Source organism: Coregonus lavaretus (genome assembly GCF_964263955.1).
Source record: "Coregonus lavaretus genome assembly, chromosome: 5".
NCBI classification, from domain to species: Eukaryota; Metazoa; Chordata; class Actinopteri; order Salmoniformes; family Salmonidae; genus Coregonus; species Coregonus lavaretus.
Genome location: NC_139992.1, coordinates 12,485,942 through 12,506,452, shown reverse-complemented (window position 1 = coordinate 12,506,452; position 20,511 = coordinate 12,485,942). Strand labels below are relative to the sequence as shown.

Genomic DNA, 20,511 nt, shown 5'->3' with positions numbered 1-20,511 from the left:
AGACTTGTCCATGCCTGAATGAAGAGGAAGTCCCTGGGTGAGGAAGTGCTTTGATCAACTAATCACACTCTCTTGACTAGCAGTGGATTACGTACAGTATACTTTAATAGAGTGCATCACAGCTATCTCTCTTGATCCTATCACCATACCACAGCTCATTAGAGTCTGCTGAAATGTAAATATGCAATGTGTGTAATGGTGAGGGGAAAAAAGTATTTGATCCCCTGCTGATTTTGTACGTTTGCCCACTGACAAAGAAATGATCAGTCTATAATTTTAATGGTAGGTTTATTTGAACAGTGCGAGACAGAATAACAACAACAAAAATCCAGAAAAACACATGTCAAAAATGATATAAATTGATTTGCATTTTAATGCGGGAAATAAGTATTTGACCCCCTCTCAATCAGAAAGATTTCTGGCTCCCAGGTGTCTTTTATACAGGTAACAAGCTGAGATTAGGAGGACACTCTTAAAGGGAGTCCACAGAAGCAATCAATCAATCAGATTCCAAACTCTCCACCATGGCCAAGACCAAAGAGCTCTCCAAGGATGTCAGGGACAAGATTGTAGACCTACACAAGGCTGGAATGGGCTACAAGACCATCGCCAAGCAGCTTGGTGAGAAGGTGACAACAGTTGGTGCGTTTATTCGCAAATGGAAGAAACACAAAAGAACTGTCAATCTCCCTCGGCCTGGGGCTCCATGCAAGATCTCACCTTGTGGAGTTGCAATGATCATGAGAACGGTGAGGAATCAGCCCAGAACTACACGGGAGGATCTTGTCAATGATCTCAAGGCAGCTGGGACCATAGTCACCAAGAAAACAATTGGTAACACACTACGCCGTGAAGGACTGAAATCCTGCAGCGCCCGCAAGGTCCCCCTGCTCAATAAAGCACATATACAGGGCCGTCTGAAGTTTGCCAATGAACATCTGAATGATTCAGAGGAGAACTGGGTGAAAGTGTTGTGGTCAGATGAGACCAAAATCGAGCTCTTTGGCATCAACTCAACTCGCCGTGTTTGGAGGAGGAGGAATGCTGCCTATGACCCCAAGAACACCATCCCCACCGTCAAACATGGAGGTGGAAACATTATGCTTTGGGGGTGTTTTTCTGCTAAGGGGACAGGACAACTTCACTGCATCAAAGGGACGATGGACGGGGCCATGTACCGTCAAATCTTGGGTGAGAACCTCCTTCCCTCAGCCATGGCATTGAAAATGGGTCGTGGATGGGTATTCCAGCATGACAGTGACCCAAAACACACGGCCAAGGCAACAAAGGTGTGGCTCAAGAAGAAGCACATTAAGGTCCTGGAGTGGCCTAGCCAGTCTCCAGACCTTAATCCCATAGAAAATCTGTGGAGGGAGCTGACGGTTCGAGTTGCCAAACATCAGCCTCGAAACCTTAATGACTTGGAGAAGATCTGCAAAGAGAAGTGGGACAAAATCCCTCCTGAGATGTGTGCAAAACTGTTTGCCAACTACAAGAATCGTCTGACCTCTGTGATTGCCAACAAGGGTTTTGCCACCAAGTACTAAGTCATGTTTTGCAGAGGGGTCAAATACTTATTTCCCTCATTAAAATGCAAATCAATTTATAACATTTTTGACATGTGTTTTTCAGGATTTTTTTGTTGTTATTCTGTCTCTCACTGTTCAAATAAACCTACCATTAAAATTATAGACTGATCATGTCTTTGTCAGTGGGCAAACGTACAAAAATCAGCAGGGGATCAAATGCTTTTTTTCCTCACTGTATGTTTTATGTCTGTTTTTATCTTTTTACCCTGTGAGACCGCCAAATACACATTTCTATTTTGTGTTAAGCTAATGGACAATAGTTTTATTGTCCCAAAATACATTTAAACAGGATTTCTTGTTTTCATATTTCATTCCTGGGTAAATTGTTACATTCTTTTCATTCCAAATATATATGTACAGACCCACAGAGGTTATTGCAAGGTTAAAAGGAAATACATATATCAAATATACAAATCTGTAATGGAACAAAACTGTAATGGAAGAAGCTGATGTCACTAGAAACATCAATACATAGAAAACTTCGATAATTGCACATTTGAATCTTATCTCCCAGATGAGAATGACAGAGCCATTGACATAATGGAGATGGACGGCACGATGGATGATGCGGGAGGCAGAGCTCAGCAGCCAAGAGCGTGCCAGTTGCGCATGCACATCTGTAGCGTAACCTACAACAGCAGCAGGCAAGTAGCACTACTGCACGCGCGCAAACAGATGCTGGTTGGTTCATGCACACGGACTGTTTACCAAGAAAGCACTGTATCGTATCATTCCTCTCTCTGTTGAGAGTTAGTAAGCAACCGTGCAAAGCTGGAGGAACCAACGCAACAACCGCAACAGCAGCTGCCATGGACCGGGACAGAGAGGCAGCCTCCCCCCTGGACGGACGAACTAGCCGAGATGTCCCGGCACATTTACACCCGTCACGGGGCTGGCGATGGACTCCAGAAGGTAAAGTACCGCAATATAGTAGATACTCTGCTCTATGTTCTCTTACTGCTGTTAAAAAACACTGGAAAACATCAGTTTTTTTTCAGCTGAGGTGATGTGTTCAATTCACATTTTGCACATGTATGTGTAATTAAGATTATCATGTGGGGCGACCACCACAACTCCACTGCACCAAAATGGGGAAAACATTATCTATGAGGCTACCTATCTTCAGAAAGTCAGTAACAAAAAAAAAGTCCTCTTCTATCTTTGATTAATGCTAGCTATATATTTCTTTATTAATAGGCTAGTTTCTTTATTTTCTCACATTTGTGAACAACGCTCAATAATCCATGGTACAGTCATACACTTCCTACTGTATGTGATGTAGTCGGTGTTCAGTGTGAAGTTTAGCAGATGGTATGTGAATTTGATTGATGTGGTTTGAAATAGGGTACTTAATAATTCATCCATGTAGCTGGAATCCATTTATGAAGGGCAGACTGACTGAACACATGACCTAGTTTCACAGCCTTATACCAAAATATTAGACCATCTTACATACTTAATTATCTTACAGCAAATAGTCAACATGTGATATAAAGGTTCAAAAAATGACACACTTGTTTTTAAGTTAGGCAGAAATCAAATGTGATGCAGGTGTATTTTAGTTCTTATGAAAGGTCACAAGCTGAACTAAAGCTTAGGCATTAGTTTGGGGAGCCGATGCAAGTCTTCAGGTCTCAGCCAGAAGTGGACAGCAGGCTACACTGTTACAGCCAGGATGGAAATGCGTACAATAGGTATAGGCTATGTATGGCCAGGCACCTGATCACCTGTGGGGCTCCAGAGGCTGGAGTCAGATAGGGTGTTCCTGAAGGTGCCCTTGATGTCGTGCTGCAAAGTGAGTGACAGTGAGAATTACGTGTGTGTTTCTGGCTGTACCTACTCAGGTGAACAGAGGGACCTACTCCAGACGCAGCCGGCTAAAGAGGTCTGACGGGAGCACCAACTCCACCAGCTTCATCCTCAGACAGGTGAGAGAGACAGATGGGAACCTAGAAAAACGACATTACTACGCAATTACAATAGATCCCTATGTAACAACGTGTTATCACAATGTTGTTACCAGAGCAATTACAGCATTACTACACAGTCAGGAGCAGAAATTGTATTGGGGCACAAAAACTGTTGCCCTGAATCGTGGAATCCCACTACACTCTCTATGCACTATACTATAAACCAAGCTAGTGATATTTGCTGATAGTTTTTCAGGAATGACCTCTCTTGTAATCCACAACCAGTTGTGATCCAATTAACAGTTGCATACTGTCTGTACTACACCCGGTGCAAAATGTATTGTCCGAATGAAACATTCTGAATGGTTCAATTATTCGGGGAGAAGATAACAGTGACAGAAGAGAACAGTCAACAAGACCGATGTTGCTTCAACATGGGGTTGTCACCTCTGTTGCAGGGGAGCCAGTGGCCTTGATTTGAGTGTGATTGGGAATTCACTGCCTCTCATTATCTCTGTATTCACTCTCTGTTTTCACTACCATTCATGTATTATTTATTATGAATAAGTGAGAGATATTGTTCTGGAGTTGTCTCAGCACCTGTGTTCAACTGTATAACAAATGTAAAACAGTCCTTCGGTGTAAAATTATTATTCTGTAATATAGAGGGGACCATTTGCTGCTGGACTGTGACATCCAAACTAATGGGTTGCCTAGGGAACTGGCTTCCATCAGGGCTATTCAACAACACAAGGACACCTGAATGATATTGCCTACCTTTGTTCTGCTTCTCTATCTCTCTGTCAGGGGGCTGGCCTATCACGTGCTAGCTAGCGTGTCTGTGTCTGTGTGTCTGTAAAGCTTAACAAATCAGGTCAAAAGTTTGGATGAGATAATTGACATTAGCAAAATACATTACAACTTTTCAGAGCTAGTATGTCCAGAGATTTGCTGACACTTATGACTTATGACTATGAAGGATGTTATAAAGTATTGCGCAGTTGTTTAAAAGGCTTTATGAATGCATACATAAGGGTCAAGTGTTACAGATTACGTTATACACTGAGTGTACAAAACATTAAGGACACCTTCCTAATATTGACTTGCACCCGCCCTTTTGCCCTCAGAACAGCCTCAATTCATTGGAGCATGGACTCTACAAGGTGTCGAAAGCATTCCACAGGGATGCTGGCCCATGTTGACTCCAATATTTCCCACAGTTGTGTCAAGTTGGCTGGATGTCCTTTGGGTGGTGGACCATACTTGATACACACAGGAAACTGGTGAGCTTGAAAAAGCCAGCAGCGTTGCAGTTCTTGACACAAACCGGTGCGCCTGGCACCTACTACCATACCCTGTTCAAAGGGACTTAAATATTGTGTCTTGCCCATTCATACCTCTGAATGGCACACATACACAATCCATATCTCAATTGTCTCAAGGCTTGAAAATCCTTCTTTAACCTGTCTCCTCCACTTCATCCACACTGATTGAAGTGGATTTCACAAGTAACATCAGTAAGGGATCATAGCTTTCACCTGGATTCACCTGGTCAGTCTATGTCATGGAAAGAGCAGGTGTTTTTAATGTTTTGTACACTCAGTGTATGTTACAAAGAGGTTGGATCATTCAATATGTTTGCTATACAAATGTATTTAATCTACTTTATATATAGGTCACTGCAGTCATGTGTTGTTTAAATGGTTACTTTGCATACTGTGGTATTTCAGGTCGCAGATGCGGTCTGAATAGGCACATTATACACTATTAATTATTTAAGTCTCTGAATTGGAAGTAGAGCACATTTTGTTCCATTTGCACAGTTTATGTATCTCTCAAATGGTAAATGCTTATCTAGTTATGTCCTGCAGACGGGCATCTCATGCTGTTTGCCAATTACAGAAGAATCTGTATGGGGAATTGGTATAATACGTTTGTGCCCCATTGAGGCATAAGGTTAGAGGGAAAAGACAGCTTCTCACAAGTCATCTTGGTAGACAAGAGACACACACACACACACACACACACACACACAGATATCCTGCACTGCCGCCTGGCTGACCTTCCTCAGATTGTCCTCATAACATTATATAGATGCAGTGGCGATTTTAGCATGTAAATCATGGTGGGGCAAACTCCCACCAATTTTTTGGGGATGCGTGCCAGCAAAGCCACTACACAACACAACACTAAACAATACATTAATTGCACTATAACGGTGACAAACGGTGCCCACAAACTGTTAGGGCCTACATAAAGCTGTCCCAACAGCATAGCTTTCTTTTCAGCACCATGGAGTGAATCCTTACCACCGCTACACCTGGCTATCAGCAAAGCCTTCTCTGGCAGCGAAACAGTTAATTCAGCCTCATTTACTGCCTTTTAAAAAAACATATAGTACCGGTCAAAAGTTTTTAACACACCTACTCATTCCAGGGTTTTTCTTTATTTTTACTATTTTCTACATTGTAGAATAATAGTGAAGACATCAAAACTATGAAATACCACATTAAACAAATCAAAATATATTTTATATTTGAGATTCTTCAAATAGCCACCCTTTGCCTTGATGACAGCTTTGCACACTCTTGGCATTCTCTCAACCAGCTTCACCTGGAATGCTTTTCCAACAGTCTTGAAGGAGTTCCCACATATGCTGAGCACTTGTTGGTTGCTTTTCCTTCACTCTGCGGTCCGACTCATCCCAAACCATCTTAATTTGGTTGAGGTCGGGGGATTGTTGAGGCCAGGTCATCTGATGCAGCACTCCATCACTCTCCTTCTTGGTAAAATAGCCCTTACACAGCCTGGAGGTGTGTTGGGTCATTGTCCTGTTGAAAAACAAATGATAGTTCCACTAAGCCCAAACCAGATGGGATGGCGTATCGCTGCAGAATGCTGTGGTAGCCATGCTGTTTAAGTGTTGGACCCATCAGATCAAAGGACACATTTCCACCAGTCTAATGCTTGTGTTTCTTGGCCCAAGCAAGTCTCTTCTTCTTATTGGTGTCCTTTAGTAGTGGTTTCTTTGCAGCAATCGACCATGAAGGCCTGATTCACACAGTCTCCTCTGCACAGTTGATGTTGAGATGTGTCTGTTACTTGAACTCTGTGAAGCATTTATTTGGGCTGCAATTTCTGAGGCTGGTAACTCTAATGAATTTATCCTCTGCAGCAGAGGTAACTCTGGGTCTTCCATTCCTGTGGCGGTCCTCATGAGAGCCAGTTTCATCATAGCGCTTGATGGTTTTTGTGACTGCACTTGAGGAAACTTTCAAAGTTCTTGAAATGTTCCGTATTGACTGACCGTCATGTCTTAAAGTAATGATGGACTGTCGTTTCTCTTTGCTTATTTGAGCTGTTCTTGCCATAATAGGGACTTGGTCTTTTACCAAATAGGGCTATCTTCTGTATACCCCCCCTACCTTGTCACAACACAACTGATTGGCTCAAACGCATTAAGAAGGAAAGAAATTCCACAAATTGACTTTTAAGAAGGCACGCCTGTTAATTGAAATGCATTCCAGGTGACAACCTCATGAAGCTGGTTGCGAGAATGCCAAGAGTGTGGAAAGGGTGGCTATTTGAAGAATCTCAAATATTAAATATATTTTGATTTGTTTAACACTTTTTTGGTTAGTACATGATTCCATATGTGTTATTTCATAGTTTTGATGTCTTCACTATTATTCTACGATGTACAAATAAAGAAAAATCCTTGATTGAGTAGGGGTGTCCAAACTTTTGACTGGTAGTGATATGGCTGACTTGCTTAAACAAATGTGGTTTCTACTGACAATTAAGATGTACAAACTATGGGTAAGGGAACGATGAGCGGATAAGAGGCAATCTGTAATTTCGATTAAGACACTAATGAGCGAGCTAAGGCGGACGTAGTCAATATAAGTATTTGTTCAGCGCTTTGAAATGTACAGCGACAGAATTCAGAACATGGGCCGTTCTTACAGTATTCTCCCTGTACACCAAGTCAGAACAGTAGGCTAAGATATGAGGGGGAAAGGGACCAAATTATTAGGTTGGGGCACATGGGCTACTAACAGCTTACTACACAACATACACTTAGTATTACTTTCTTAGCTACATTATACATATCTCCCTGGCATATTACAGTGAGGGGAAAAAAGTATTTGATCCCCTGCTGATTTTGTACGTTTGCCCACTGACAAAGAAATGATCAGTCTATAATTTTAATGGTAGGTTTATTTGAACAGTGAGAGACAGAATAACAACAAAAAAATCCAGAAAAACGCTTGTCAAAAATGTTATAAATTGATTTGCATTTTAATGACGGAAATAAGTATTTGACCCCCTCTCAATCAGAAAGATTTCTGGCTCCCATGTGTCTTTTATACAGGTAACGAGCTGAGATTAGGAGCACACTCTTAATGGGAGTGCTCCTAATCTCAGTTTGTTACCTGTATAAAAGACACCTGACAAGGCAATCAATCAATCAGATTCCAAACTCTCCACCATGGCCAAGACCAAAGAGCTCTCCAAGGCTGTCAGGGACAAGATTGTAGACCTACACAAGGCTGGAATGGGCTACAAGACCATCGCCAAGCAGCTTGGTGAGAAGGTGACAACAGTTGGTGCGTTTATTCGCAAATGGAAGAAACACAAAAGAACTGTCAATCTCCCTCGGCCTGGGGCTCCATGCAAGATCTCACCTCGTGGAGTTGCAATGATCATGAGAACGGTGAGGAATCAGCCCAGAACTACACGGGAGGATCTTGTCAATGATCTCAAGGCAGCTGGGACCATAGTCACCAAGAAAACAATTGGTAACACACTACGCCGTGAAGGACTGAAATCCTGCAGCGCCCGCAAGGTCCCCCTGCTCAAGAAAGCACAATGAAGTTTGCCAATGAACATCTGAATGATTCAGAGGATAACTGGGTGAAAGTGTTGTGGTCAGATGAGACCAAAATCGAGCTCTTTGGCATCAACTCAACTCGCCGTGTTTGGAGGAGGAGGAATGCTGCCTATGACCCCAAGAACACCATTCCTACCGTCAAACATGGAGGTGGAAACATTATGTTTTGGGGGTGTTTTTCTGCTAAGGGACAGGACAACTTCACCGCATCAAAGGGACGATGGACGGGGCCATGTACCGTCAAATCTTGGGTGAGAACCTCCTTCCCTCAGCCAGGGCATTGAAAATGGGTCATGGATGGGTATTCCAGCATGACAATGACCCAAAACACACGGCCAAGGCAACAAAGGAGTGGCTCAAGAAGAAGCACATTAAGGTCATGGAGTGGCCTAGCCAGTCTCCAGACCTTAATCCCATGTTATGTTGTTATTTTGTCTCTCACTGTTCAAATAAACCTACTATTAAAATTATAGACTGATCATTTATTTGTCAGTGGGCAAACGTACAAAATCAGCAGGGGATCAAATACTTTTTTCCCTCTCTGTACATCATTTATGCAGCAGCATACAAGACATTTTTGGACTTACCTTGTTGTGCTGTGCTCACTTGAACAGGACGGTGGCGTGGCGGTCCTTCTAGTGGGCAAATTTTGTCATCAAACTTTGTCATCAAAGTCTGGCATTCTCTGGATTTATGGCGCTTTCCAGACAACTGGGAACTCTGAAAAAACAAGGTTGAATAATGACGTCAGTGATCCTCAGATCTTCAGCTCTAGAAAGAGGCCCGAGTTCCTGACTTGGAATTCCGAGTTGGATGACCGTTGAAAGCGTATTTTCCCAGTCGGAGCTCTTTTTTTTCAGAGTTCCCAGTTGTCTTGAACTCACTGAAGTCTGAGAGTTCCGAGTTTCCAGTTGTTTTGAACGTGACAGAAGTCATTCTGGATTGACAGCATTCTGGATTGACAGCATGGCCAATGTATTCAACCTTTTCTGGCCCACAGTGTTGCATGTGAATGTTTATCCTTTTAAGCTTGGAAAAGACACCCTTAAACCCAGACTTGGACCACACACCCTCTCCACTGAATAGTAGGCTAGTGATTGCTTTGCAACGCTTGCAGTTAGCCACTGATTCCTTCCAAACCACTCGTTGTTGTGTAGTGTTTATGTCCAATGGCCGATGAGCACCGATACGTTTTATCTATAATTTATCTTTATATGACAAGGATTGAAAAGGATTTGCCAGTAGATTGTCGGCTTGATTCATGATGATGACTGCTTGTCTACCTTGCTAGCTAAGATTTTGAAAGTATGATATTGACATGATCAGTCCAATCAAAGCTACTGTAGATATAACGTGATTTGACGTCCATTTTATCTGTGGCCAATGACCTTGAGCCTTCTTGGATGGGCACTTCCAATGTAAATCTATGGCAGCACCCAAGGGTCTTCAATTTTCGAGCTCTACCCGTAGATTCTGCGGTGACGTAGTTTCCCCATGTGTGACAGAACACTGAGCCAATAATGGCACAACTAGAGAACATTACCAACCCCTACTCTCTGTATTTTCCGCTGGCTGCCCCACCACCACAGAAAGCACTGAGCTAGGCTGAAACACCTGCATTTTAGAGCTGCCTTACTCAAGAAAGTGAAAAAGAGACCATGTTTGTATGTGGCTTTATTAACTCAATGATTCTTTTTTTTACATAATTTGCTCCATGGCTCAGGCAGCCAAGTACCAGAGACAGAAGAGGAAGCGAGACACCCCACTCGCTGTTTTTTTTCTGGTTCAATGAAAGTCAATGAACTAAGTAGACCAGACCCAGCTGCTATTGCATTGGTGTCTATGGGAGACCCACCCATTAAGTAGACCAGAACTGACTATTCTTTTCAATGGTAAACGGCCTGAGTGAACTATCTTCATTTATCCACCATCTTTGCAGTAGCCATGACCTATGACAGCTCAGTCGTTAATTACAATTAATAAACAATGGTGGGTGGTACGATTCAAATAAAACCCAGGGCGTTTAAGGTTTTAGGGTTAGGGAGGGATGAAAATGGCATAGTGTAAAGAGATGCAGATCTTGGGCGATCTTAAAAATGTCCCCAATTCCCCAGCCTGTTCAGACCAGGGGTTGCTCTGAGCTGTGTGTTTGGACAGTAATCTCCTCACAGGAGAGAATGGTGTTAGGGAGAGAGAGAGATGGTTGAGAGTAATGAGGGAAGGATGGAGTGTTTCTGAGAGGTTTCTGAGAGGTTGAATGAGGACAAAGAATCGAGAAGACAGTCAAAAGAGAGGAGAGATAATGGACACGTTGGTGGAAAGATAGAAAAGGTGAAAAGATTCAGACTGTCAAGCGATGCAGCAGCATTTTAATGTGTTCATCTCTCACCCCCAGATGGTGTGTTGAACAGTGGCACGTGAGCTTCCTGTAGCCAGATGTTCAGTGTTGGCTTCATGATGGGATAGTCATAGAATTACAATGAGTAATTCAAGTTCTATGGGAATAACTACGTGTTCCAATCTGACCTATGACGCTGATCGTGTCTCTAAGTCTGGGATCTGTCCCATGAGCATGTTTTTAGCTCACGACACCCCCCTTCTTTATAATAATATAATATGCCATTTAGCAGACACTTTTATCCATAGCGACTTACAGTCATGCGTGCATACATTTTTTTGTATATGGGTGGTCCCAGGGATTGAACCCACTACCTTGGTGTTACAAGCGCCGTGCTCTACCAGCTGAGCTACAGAAATACAGAAAATACAGAAATACAGAAAAGGTGACGGGCAGCTGTTAACAGACCGAAATTACATTGTGTCTTTGCGGGGTGTTCCACCAATACTGTATTTTATGAGATAATCCCATCCCATGTGATTCCATGGTAGCAGGCTGGCATCACTCAAAGAGCAGCTTTAGTTGATCTGAGGTGGTATTCTCCCGAGGTGGTATTCTCCCGAGTGGCGCAGTGGTCTAAGGCACTAGAGCTCCTGGTTCAAATCCAGGCTCTGTCGTAGCCGGCCGCGACCGGGAGACCCATGGGGCGGCGCACAATTGGCCCAGCGTCGTCCAGGGTAGGGGAGGGAATGGCCGGCAGGGATGTAGCTCAGTTGGTAGAGCATGGCGTTTGCAACGCCAGGGTTGTGGGTTCGATTCCCACAGGGGGCCAGTATAAACAAATAATGTATGCACTCACTAACTGTAAGTCGCTCTGGATAAGAGCGTCTGCTAAATGACTGAAATGTCTGAAATGTAATGTAAATGTATTATTGAGTCATAGACTGAATGAACAGTAGTTCCACAATCCGCATCACTGGCTGACTCTGTCTAACAGCCAACCAGTTCTATGATTGTACACTACAGTACTAAAGACATTCATTTTCCGTATCAGGTCTTTGGTTCTGTTAAGTAGTGACTCACAAGCTGCCCAAGCTGTGAGTCATAAAATAAAACACTTTCCAAAGATGGGATCAATAAAGTACTACTCTACTGTTCTCTACTCTCTGCAGCTCCTTTGCCTAATTCAGTAGTGACTAGACTCCGGTAATCTCTGACACTTTCAGGTCTTCTGCACTGAGATGAGATCATTTATCTCATCCTAGGAACTGGACAGAAACTTCCAGCAATGATTTGTCTGGGGCTCCAAGGTGAAAGCCATGACTGTCTGAATTGGGACGGGAGGGTTCATATGTAGATCTTCTAATTGAATGGGCTTTAACATTTATTCACCACTGAAATAAATCATATTTTGGGGTGAAGCGAAGCAGCAAAGCTTGCCTGAATCCGCTGAATATTGCCCGAGATTTAATTGCCTTTCTAAATCACAATGTATGTGTCCCAAATGGCACCCTATTCCCTCCAACATAGTGCACTACTTTTGATCAGGGCCCATAGGGCTCCGGTCAAAAGTAGTGCACTATAAAGAGAATAGGGTGCCATTTGGGACATAGACAATGCCTTAAACAAAGCCATCCAGTTAGCCTATTTTCTTTATTTCAGTTATAGCAGCCGCAGCTATAGGGAACTGATTACCATGAGCTGAATTCTACGGTTAATCCCTCTTTTGTAGGTCGCCTGGTTGAACTCTGCAACAGTTCATTCATGAGTCTCTTCTTCATGAGGCTCTGGACACAGCTCTCCCACTTCTCACCCTTTCTCACTCTCCTCTCCCCTCCTCTCCTCACCCCATCCTCACCCTTTCACATCCTCTCCTTACCCCCTCCTCACCCTCCAATTCATCCAAAAGGTGTTCGATGGGGTTGAGGTCAGGGCTCTGTGCAGGCCAATCAAGTTCTTCCACACTGATTTCGACAAACCATTTTTGTATGGACCTCGCTTTGTGCACGGGGGCATTGTCATGCTGAAACAGGAAAAGGCCTTCCCCAAACTGTTGCCACAAAGTTGGAAGCACAGAATAGTCTAGAATGTCATTGTATGCTGTAACGTTAAGATTTCCCTTCACTGGAACTAATGGGCCTAGCCCGAACCATGAAAAACAGCCCCAGACCATTATTCCTCCTCCACCAAACTTTACAATTGGCACTATGCATTGGGGCAGGTAGCGTTCTCCTGGCATCCGCCAAACCCAGATTCGTCCTTCGGACTGCCAGATGGTGAAGCGTGATTCCACTGCTCCGGAGTCCAATGGCAGCGAGCTTTACACCACTCCAGCCGACGCTTGGCATTGCGCATGGTGAATTTAGGCTTGTGTGCGGCTGCTCGGCCATGGAAACCCATTTTATGTGGGTTTCATTGTGCTGACATTTCATTGTGCTGACACTTCAGCACTTGGCGGTCCCGTTCTGTGAGCTTGTGTGGTCTACTACTTGTTGCTCCTAGACACTTCAACGTCCCAATAACAGCACTTACAGTTGACCGGGGTAAACATTTAGACTGTATTAGCCCACACTGCTACAAGGATGCACTTTCATACTAGGTTTAGGACCTCATATTGAAGCTTATAGAGACCCCAACTGATGTATACAACAATCTTAAAAGTATCTACTTTGGTTTAGATACAAGCATCATGAAACCAATAAATTCAATTGACTTGGTGAAAATCCGTTTTTTGGACCTAACTTGCTTACCACTTTTTCCCATGTGGTTTCTTCCTTCACAGACTCCATTAAATGATGACCTCTTCCTAAATATTTGGTCAAATTATTATTTTTGTGTATGGTGTCTGGAAACAAGGGTGGCTCAACTTACCCCTTTGGTTCAACTTACCCCACTCTCCCTTACATAGACATCTCATAGAGTGCAATGACAACAAAATCCTTACCCTTTTGAAAATCGAATTGATTTTGAACCCTAATTCAGATGAGATATAAATACATTATAGTACAGTCAGCTATTCAGGCAGAGTGTCAGCTCTTGGTGCAGCAGGGTCTCTCTCCCTGGAGATCTGTAGTGCACGAATGCTCTCTGCTGCCTGCTTCTAGATACTACTGAACATAGGCCACATAATCTCACACCTTAGAATACTGTACTTTCAGCTCGACTCTAATTTTAAATTCTAGGTGCTTTTAGCGGTTCTTTATATTCTGTATGTGTTATGTAAAGTATAATCAATGAGTGGCTATGCGTTCTATGGAAAATAATGGACAACGTTGAAGGTGTGTTCCACAACGCTCTAGCAGGGTGGAACTGACCTTCCACAGGGTTACATTATTTTCCAGAGAACGCATAGAGCCCCGAGTTGATTATCGCTTTCATACCATTGCTATATGGATCTCAGGGGTTTACCACAGAGGTGGGGGGATGGATCTTAGGGGTTTACATTTACAGTCATTTTGCAGACACTCTTATCCAGAGCGATTTACAGTTAGTGAGTGCATACATTTTTCATACTGGCCCCCCGTGGGAATCGAACCCACAACCCTGGCGTTGCAAGCGCCATGCTCTACCAACTGAGCTACAGGAGGGTGGGGGGATGTGGAAGGGATGGACACTCCTCTTCCTCCCCAGTATCGTAAAAGGGGGTTGGGTAGGAGAAACTCAAACCAGTCCGGGTGTAATCTTTCATATTTTCAGACTAGAGCAGGGGTTTCTCAACTATGGGTCAGAACCCAAAGTGGGCCCTGGGCATGTGATCACACATTATTTCTTTTTTTAATTTGGGTCGTTGGAAGATGATTTGGGTCACAGGAGGACTGTCAATTTCTCATTTTGTTCTCGAACTGAAAATCTTGAAGAACCCCTGAACTAGAGCATTTTGGTTTTTGCCCTAGCACTACACATCTGATTGAAATAACTAAACTCATCATCAAGCTTTGACTATTTGAATTAGCTATGTAATGCTAGGGCAAAAACCAAAACGTGCACCGGGGGGTGGGGGTGGGGTACCAATTTAGGGAAACCCTGGACTAGAGGATGGCCAGTTAGTAGCAGTTGCTGTAAGTCTCTTCATCACTAGAGGGCGATATTGCTCCAATCTTCTACCATGTCTTTAGAAAGGAACCCGTTTCACTGCAATTTAACTTCATTAAAGCAAATGGAAACACTTATTTGAAAATCTATATGTTTCTAGAAAATTGAATCAGAAACGACCAAAAATATACCATGAATATATCGCATCATTATAAAATAAAATTAGGTTTATGTCTAATTGTATATCACATGAGATTTTAAATATTTTTCTATACCCTTTGATCCCTTCCAATTCCCCTGACCTAGTGAATCTGCAGACTGCGTGTTGGGTGTTTTATGGTCCCAGTGGGTCCATGAAGATGGAATAACACAGAACCTGGGTATTGTAACACTGTGAGGATCACCATAGGTCAAGATCCCATTTTATATTTATTGATTCATGTATGTCATGATGCTGTGTGTGTGAATGATGTGACTGTGTGTGTGTGTGTGTGTGTGTGTGGAGGGGGGTCGTTAAACCTGGGTGATTAGGTCAGGAGATCTCCACGCACACACACACACAAACACAAACACACACTCCCTAGCCTCTTCAGCAAGCCACCATATGACAGAGGAAAATAAAAAGAGAGAGGGGAGGGGGATAGAGGTAAAGAGAGAAAGCGAGAGAGATGGAGAGAATACAACAGAGGGTATTAGACACTGGTAGAGAAATACAAGAGACCACTGTCAGAGGTAGAGGGGAAAGACTGCTGCTCTCAAGCTACAGACCCCCTCCTCCTCTCCACTACCTTTCCTATCCCCTCATCTCCTTTCCTTTCCTCTCATTTCCTTATTCACCATCAGTGAAAATGCTCTCCCAAGCTGACTGGAGCATGAAGCAGCCAATCAGCAGCCTGCCTCCCTGCTTTGTCATCAGCCCGTGATTGAGGAACGGCTCCTGCTCTCTGTTTGGAAGGGAGATAAAATGCCAGGTCTGGATTTAGACAGCAGCATCTGAGGATAACTGAAGCTCTGCGTTGCCTTATTATGGAAATAAGGAAAACTCTTTAAGCTAGGGGCAAGAAACATCTAATTCACCATCAAGGCTCAGGGAGGAGAACAATTAGAAACTCCACCTTTTTCTAATTTCTGCTTTGGTGGTGTTGTTTTCTATCTAGAGGGAATGTAACCCCCGTTACTCCATCTCTGGTGCTGGGGCTTCAATCCATCATTGCTATTTTTGTCAATTCGCAAGAGGTGCTTGTTGGAATATCAAACCTCCATGTATGATAATTTGTACCTACATGGATTCGAAGACTCTGAGGCGGTGAGTAAGGGGTTATGGTGGAGGGGTAGATCATGTAAGCAGTGGTAACTGCCTGTACTGTGCTGTTATTTTCTCAGAGAGCGAGAGAGAGTTAGTTGAAGCTGGTTGAACATGCACTCACACACACAGGGTTGGGGGAGGCTGGAGATTCAGCTTGTATATTATGTTTCCTCTGTGGAGTTGGGGCAGAGTAGGTGGGTGGACCATGGGGAGAGGAGAGGCAGGGGGGGGGTGCATGTGTCTGTGTTACTGTCACCTCCAAACTGCACGGTTCTCTGTAGGTTCTCTTGGTTCTCTGTAGGTTCTCTTGGTTCTCTTGGTTCTCTGTAGGTTCTCTTGGTTCTCTGTAGGTTGTCTTGGTTCTCTGTAGGTTCTCTTGGTTCTCTGTAGGTTCTCTTGGTTCTCTGTAGGTTGTCTTGGTTCTCTGTAGGATCTCTGTACGGTTATCTGTGTGGCTTTGTGTGATGCCACTGAAGGAGAACAGGCAGAGGAACCATTGCTTCCTTCATTCCATATCATTGCACATCCACTGATCTGGACATACAGGGCTCTCTCTCGACCATCTACCATGCCTGTGGATGACTGATTAGTCAGTAAACATTGTAACTCTCGCTGTGTGTGTGTGTTTAGCCAGCGGAGCAGAACCCTATCCTTCCCTTTAAGGTTGTGATTGCTTAACGTATCATTATGTAGCCCCTTCTGGACTTTATCAGTGCATCTGCCAGCTTCACTTTTCTCCCAAGAAAGGGTGGTAAAAATCTGACCCCTTTGTGTGGGCATCGGCTGTAGTGCACTGTTGCGCCACCAGTCAGGGCCAGCCAGGGTCGGAGATGCCAATGCCATTTTTCATTTGGAGAGGAAACAGTTCCAGGATTTTGTTTGCTGGAGTGTGTACAAGCCAAGCACTGCAGCTCCGTTCGGAAATGCGTCAAATATGGTGACACACGAATCCGACTTTTCCCACAACTCAGCAGGCTGCTATAGCAGCAATCATCATACGGGGAAAACACATTTCCCAAAACTTCCGTTTCCATTTAAAGATGGAATCCGCAGTAGGGGAAACAGCGCCACTGTCCGCCCCACAAACGTTGTTATTTTTTTGGTTTTGTAGACAAAGCAGAGGTGGGGAGTGCTGGGGGAGCGTCACGCATCAATAAAAAAAAATGTTTGCAGTACATATACTGGCATGCTGCTGTTCTGTCACGTCTGCAATGATGTCCGAAGGGAAAAAAACTGTTTGTTGTTTGCAGTAATTTCTTTGTTGTTGTAATATCGCAAACGGACGTGGCAGTTTCACCATTAAGGATTCCAGCTTTAAATAGATGGAGGTCCATCCTGTTTAAGGGGCGATGGATCATTCATATCATCTGGCACTATGACAGTTAAGGTACCACAGTTATCTTCTGTACTCAGTCCTCAGACACTGTCACCTGTCAAATGCTTTGTCTTTGACCAATGTTAGTCTGTCCACGAGAGATTAAGTACTTACTATGTAACATAAAGGATATTGTAACATCTGTCAAAATACTTTTTGATGCGAACAATTACGAGCAACAGTTGTTCTGGTGCGCTAGTTTTTAGTCACTGATTAGAAGGACAAATCATGATTTAGCAGGTGTGAGCGTCTTTCGAATTTCCAAAGGGGAAGGGACATTTGGCCCATAGACTTGCAGAGCAAAGGGGGTTGAGCCACCGCCCTGCTTCTGCTCCTGGTTCTACTATCTTATCACATACATCTCCTCCCAGAACTTAATCGAGCATCTGACGCAAGTACGCACAATTTTAGTAAATACGAGATTAGTAAATACTCTACCACAAAGAAACTACTGTATGATATTTGAACAATGTTAGTAAATATACTGTACATCTAAGAAACTAACTATGGCTATGACGTCTTTAGTAATAAAGTGATCCAGGATATGAGGTGATCCAGGATATGAGGTGATCCAGGATATGAGGTGATCCAGGATGGATCATTGTATTGGTAGATAGACAGAGAGAGAGAGAGAGCCCGTGAGTGGTGCTCTGAGAGCTTCAGACCGACTGGGATCAGATAGGAGCTGGAGCAGAGGACGGGGCACTCCCAGGCAGATAAGTCTTGAGTGTGTCCTGATGGACTCAAGTCCAGCTTCCTTGACATAGATAACTGCCTCAATAGTGACCTAGTAGTGTGTCAGTGTTGGAAGTGGTGGGAGGGGTGTGGCGGCTGACTTTTTGTGCCACTACAGTCATTTTAGGAACGTTTTAAAGTGTGTCATCATGGCATGCCTCCGACGAACACTTCTCCCTCCCTTGTGTGAAGAGGCGCCAGCAGATATCACATTTATTGTTCTAATCTTCTATTCCTTTGTAGTCTCTTTTGACCCATATTCACAAAAGTAGTGTGAGTTTGGCTTCAAGAATACTTACATTGTAGCAACAAGGTCAAACGAGTTCCCTCCTGTGGAACTGCTGGCTGGTTTGCTTTGTTGATCAGTCAATGTCTTACGTAGGGGTGACACACAGACTGGCAGGTCCCTCTTATGATGGTTCCCAAGCAGAAATACCGTTTATTGTTTTGAACCAACATGAAGCGCAGTGACAGTGTACATAATAAAGGTGTGGTGGCCTCATTTGGCTTTCTTTACTGTCCCGTATTTATGGATTTATTTCATAATGAGGTAGTAAATAACAGTTATTTGTATTAATGGAAAGATTCCCATGCCTGAAAATATTGTCCTGGAAGCATTAATCATTACATAACTGCCTCACTGGTTGAATTCAATGTTTTTTTCAGTCTTGGATATTTACAATCTTCCCAAGATACCCTTGTTTTGTTCTCCTGGACTTGGTTTCTCATTATCCTCTGCATATTTGTGATGTTTTGTAAGTGACAGATGATGCTCCAGTTTTCCTGTACCTTTTGGTTCAGTGGAATTATTTCCTTGACCAATGAAGGTGGTGGTGGATGGAAGACTTGCTTTCCAATTTTTTCATGACACGTCATTGATATCTGGTATACATATTCATTATACCTCATGAATATTGTCTTACAGTGGATTCACAAGTTCTTTACATTCCACGGTCTTGCTCAGAGGGAGCCCACATGAAAAAATACTATAGTATACTATGGTATAAATACTATAGTATTCACTGTAGTGTTTTTGCAGACTGTACTATACTGTAGTGTTTTTGTGGACATTACTGTAGTATTTTTGTTTTTATTATCTTTGATATAAAAGTGGAGGCTTTCTCCTTCAGGAATCCTACTGGAGAAATACTAAAATAGCAAATTTTCCATAACTGTATATATAGTATATTTACTAACATTTGTCATATCATACAGTAGTTACTTTGTGGTAGAGTATTTACTAATCTCATATTTATAAAAATTGTGCGTATTTGATTAAGTTCTGGGAGGAGATGTATGTGATAAGATACTACAACCAGGAGGTAGGTAGGTAGGACTGGGGTCTGAACGGATAGTTCTGCACTTCTGCTTTTTTCAATAACCTGTAGGGAACCAATATGGTCTATACTTGGCATGTACAGTGGGGAAAAAAAGTATTTAGTCAGCCACCAATTGTGCAAGTTCTCCCACTTAAAAAGATGAGAGAGGCCTGTAATTTTCATCATAGGTACACGTCAACTATGACAGACAAAATGAGAAAAACAAATCCAGAAAATCACATTGTAGGATTTTTAATGAATTTATTTGCAAATTATGGTGGAAAATAAGTATTTGGTCAATAACAAAAGTTTCTCAATACTTTGTTATATACCCTTTGTTGGCAATGACACAGGTCAAACGTTTTCTGTAAGTCTTCACAAGGTTTTCACACACTGTTGCTGGTATTTTGGCCCATTCCTCCATGCAGATCTCCTCTAGAGCAGTGATGTTTTGGGGCTGTCGCTGGGCAACACGGACTTTCAACTCCCTCCAAAGATTTTCTATGGGGTTGAGATCTGGAGACTGGCTAGGCCACTCCAGGACCTTGAAATGCTTCTTACGAAGCCACTCCTTCGTTGCCCGGGCGGTGTGTTTGGGATCATTGTCATGCTGAAAGACCCAGCCACGTTTCATCTTCAATGCCCTTGCTGATGGAAGGAGGTTTTCACTCAAAATCTCACGATACATGGCCCCATTCATTCTTTCCTTTACACGGATCAGTCGTCCTGGTCCCTTTGCAGAAAAACAGCCCCAAAGCATGATGTTTCCACCCCCATGCTTCACAGTAGGTATGGTGTTCTTTGGATGCAACTCAGCATTCTTTGTCCTCCAAACACGACGAGTTGAGTTTTTACCAAAAAGTTATATTTTGGTTTCATCTGACCATATGACATTCTCCCAATCCTCTTCTGGATCATCCAAATGCACTCTAGCAAACTTCAGACGGGCCTGGACATGTACTGGCTTAAGCAGGGGGACACGTCTGGCACTGCAGGATTTGAGTCCCTGGCGG

The 20,511-nt window shown here is 43.2% G+C and overlaps 1 protein-coding gene across 5 annotated transcripts in view; it reads left to right on the top strand.

Annotated features, from left to right (window-relative positions):
- Positions 1-2,450: 2,450 nt before the first annotated feature.
- The window catches only part of LOC311129103 (voltage-dependent L-type calcium channel subunit beta-4-like), a gene marked incomplete at both ends in the record, with an annotated part of 77,344 nt that continues 59,283 nt past the window's right edge, over positions 2,451-20,511 (top strand). For 2 of the 5 annotated variants that reach the window (XM_084161385.1, XM_084161384.1), the window contains 2 exons: positions 2,451-2,501; positions 3,434-3,517. In XM_084161385.1, the coding sequence (XP_084017511.1) occupies positions 2,451-2,501; positions 3,434-3,517 (135 nt within the window). Of the gene's footprint in view, positions 2,514-3,433; positions 3,518-16,024; positions 16,070-20,511 lie in introns of those variants that run through there. The other 3 variants (XM_084161387.1, XM_084161386.1, XM_084161383.1) reach the window with 2 other exon arrangements.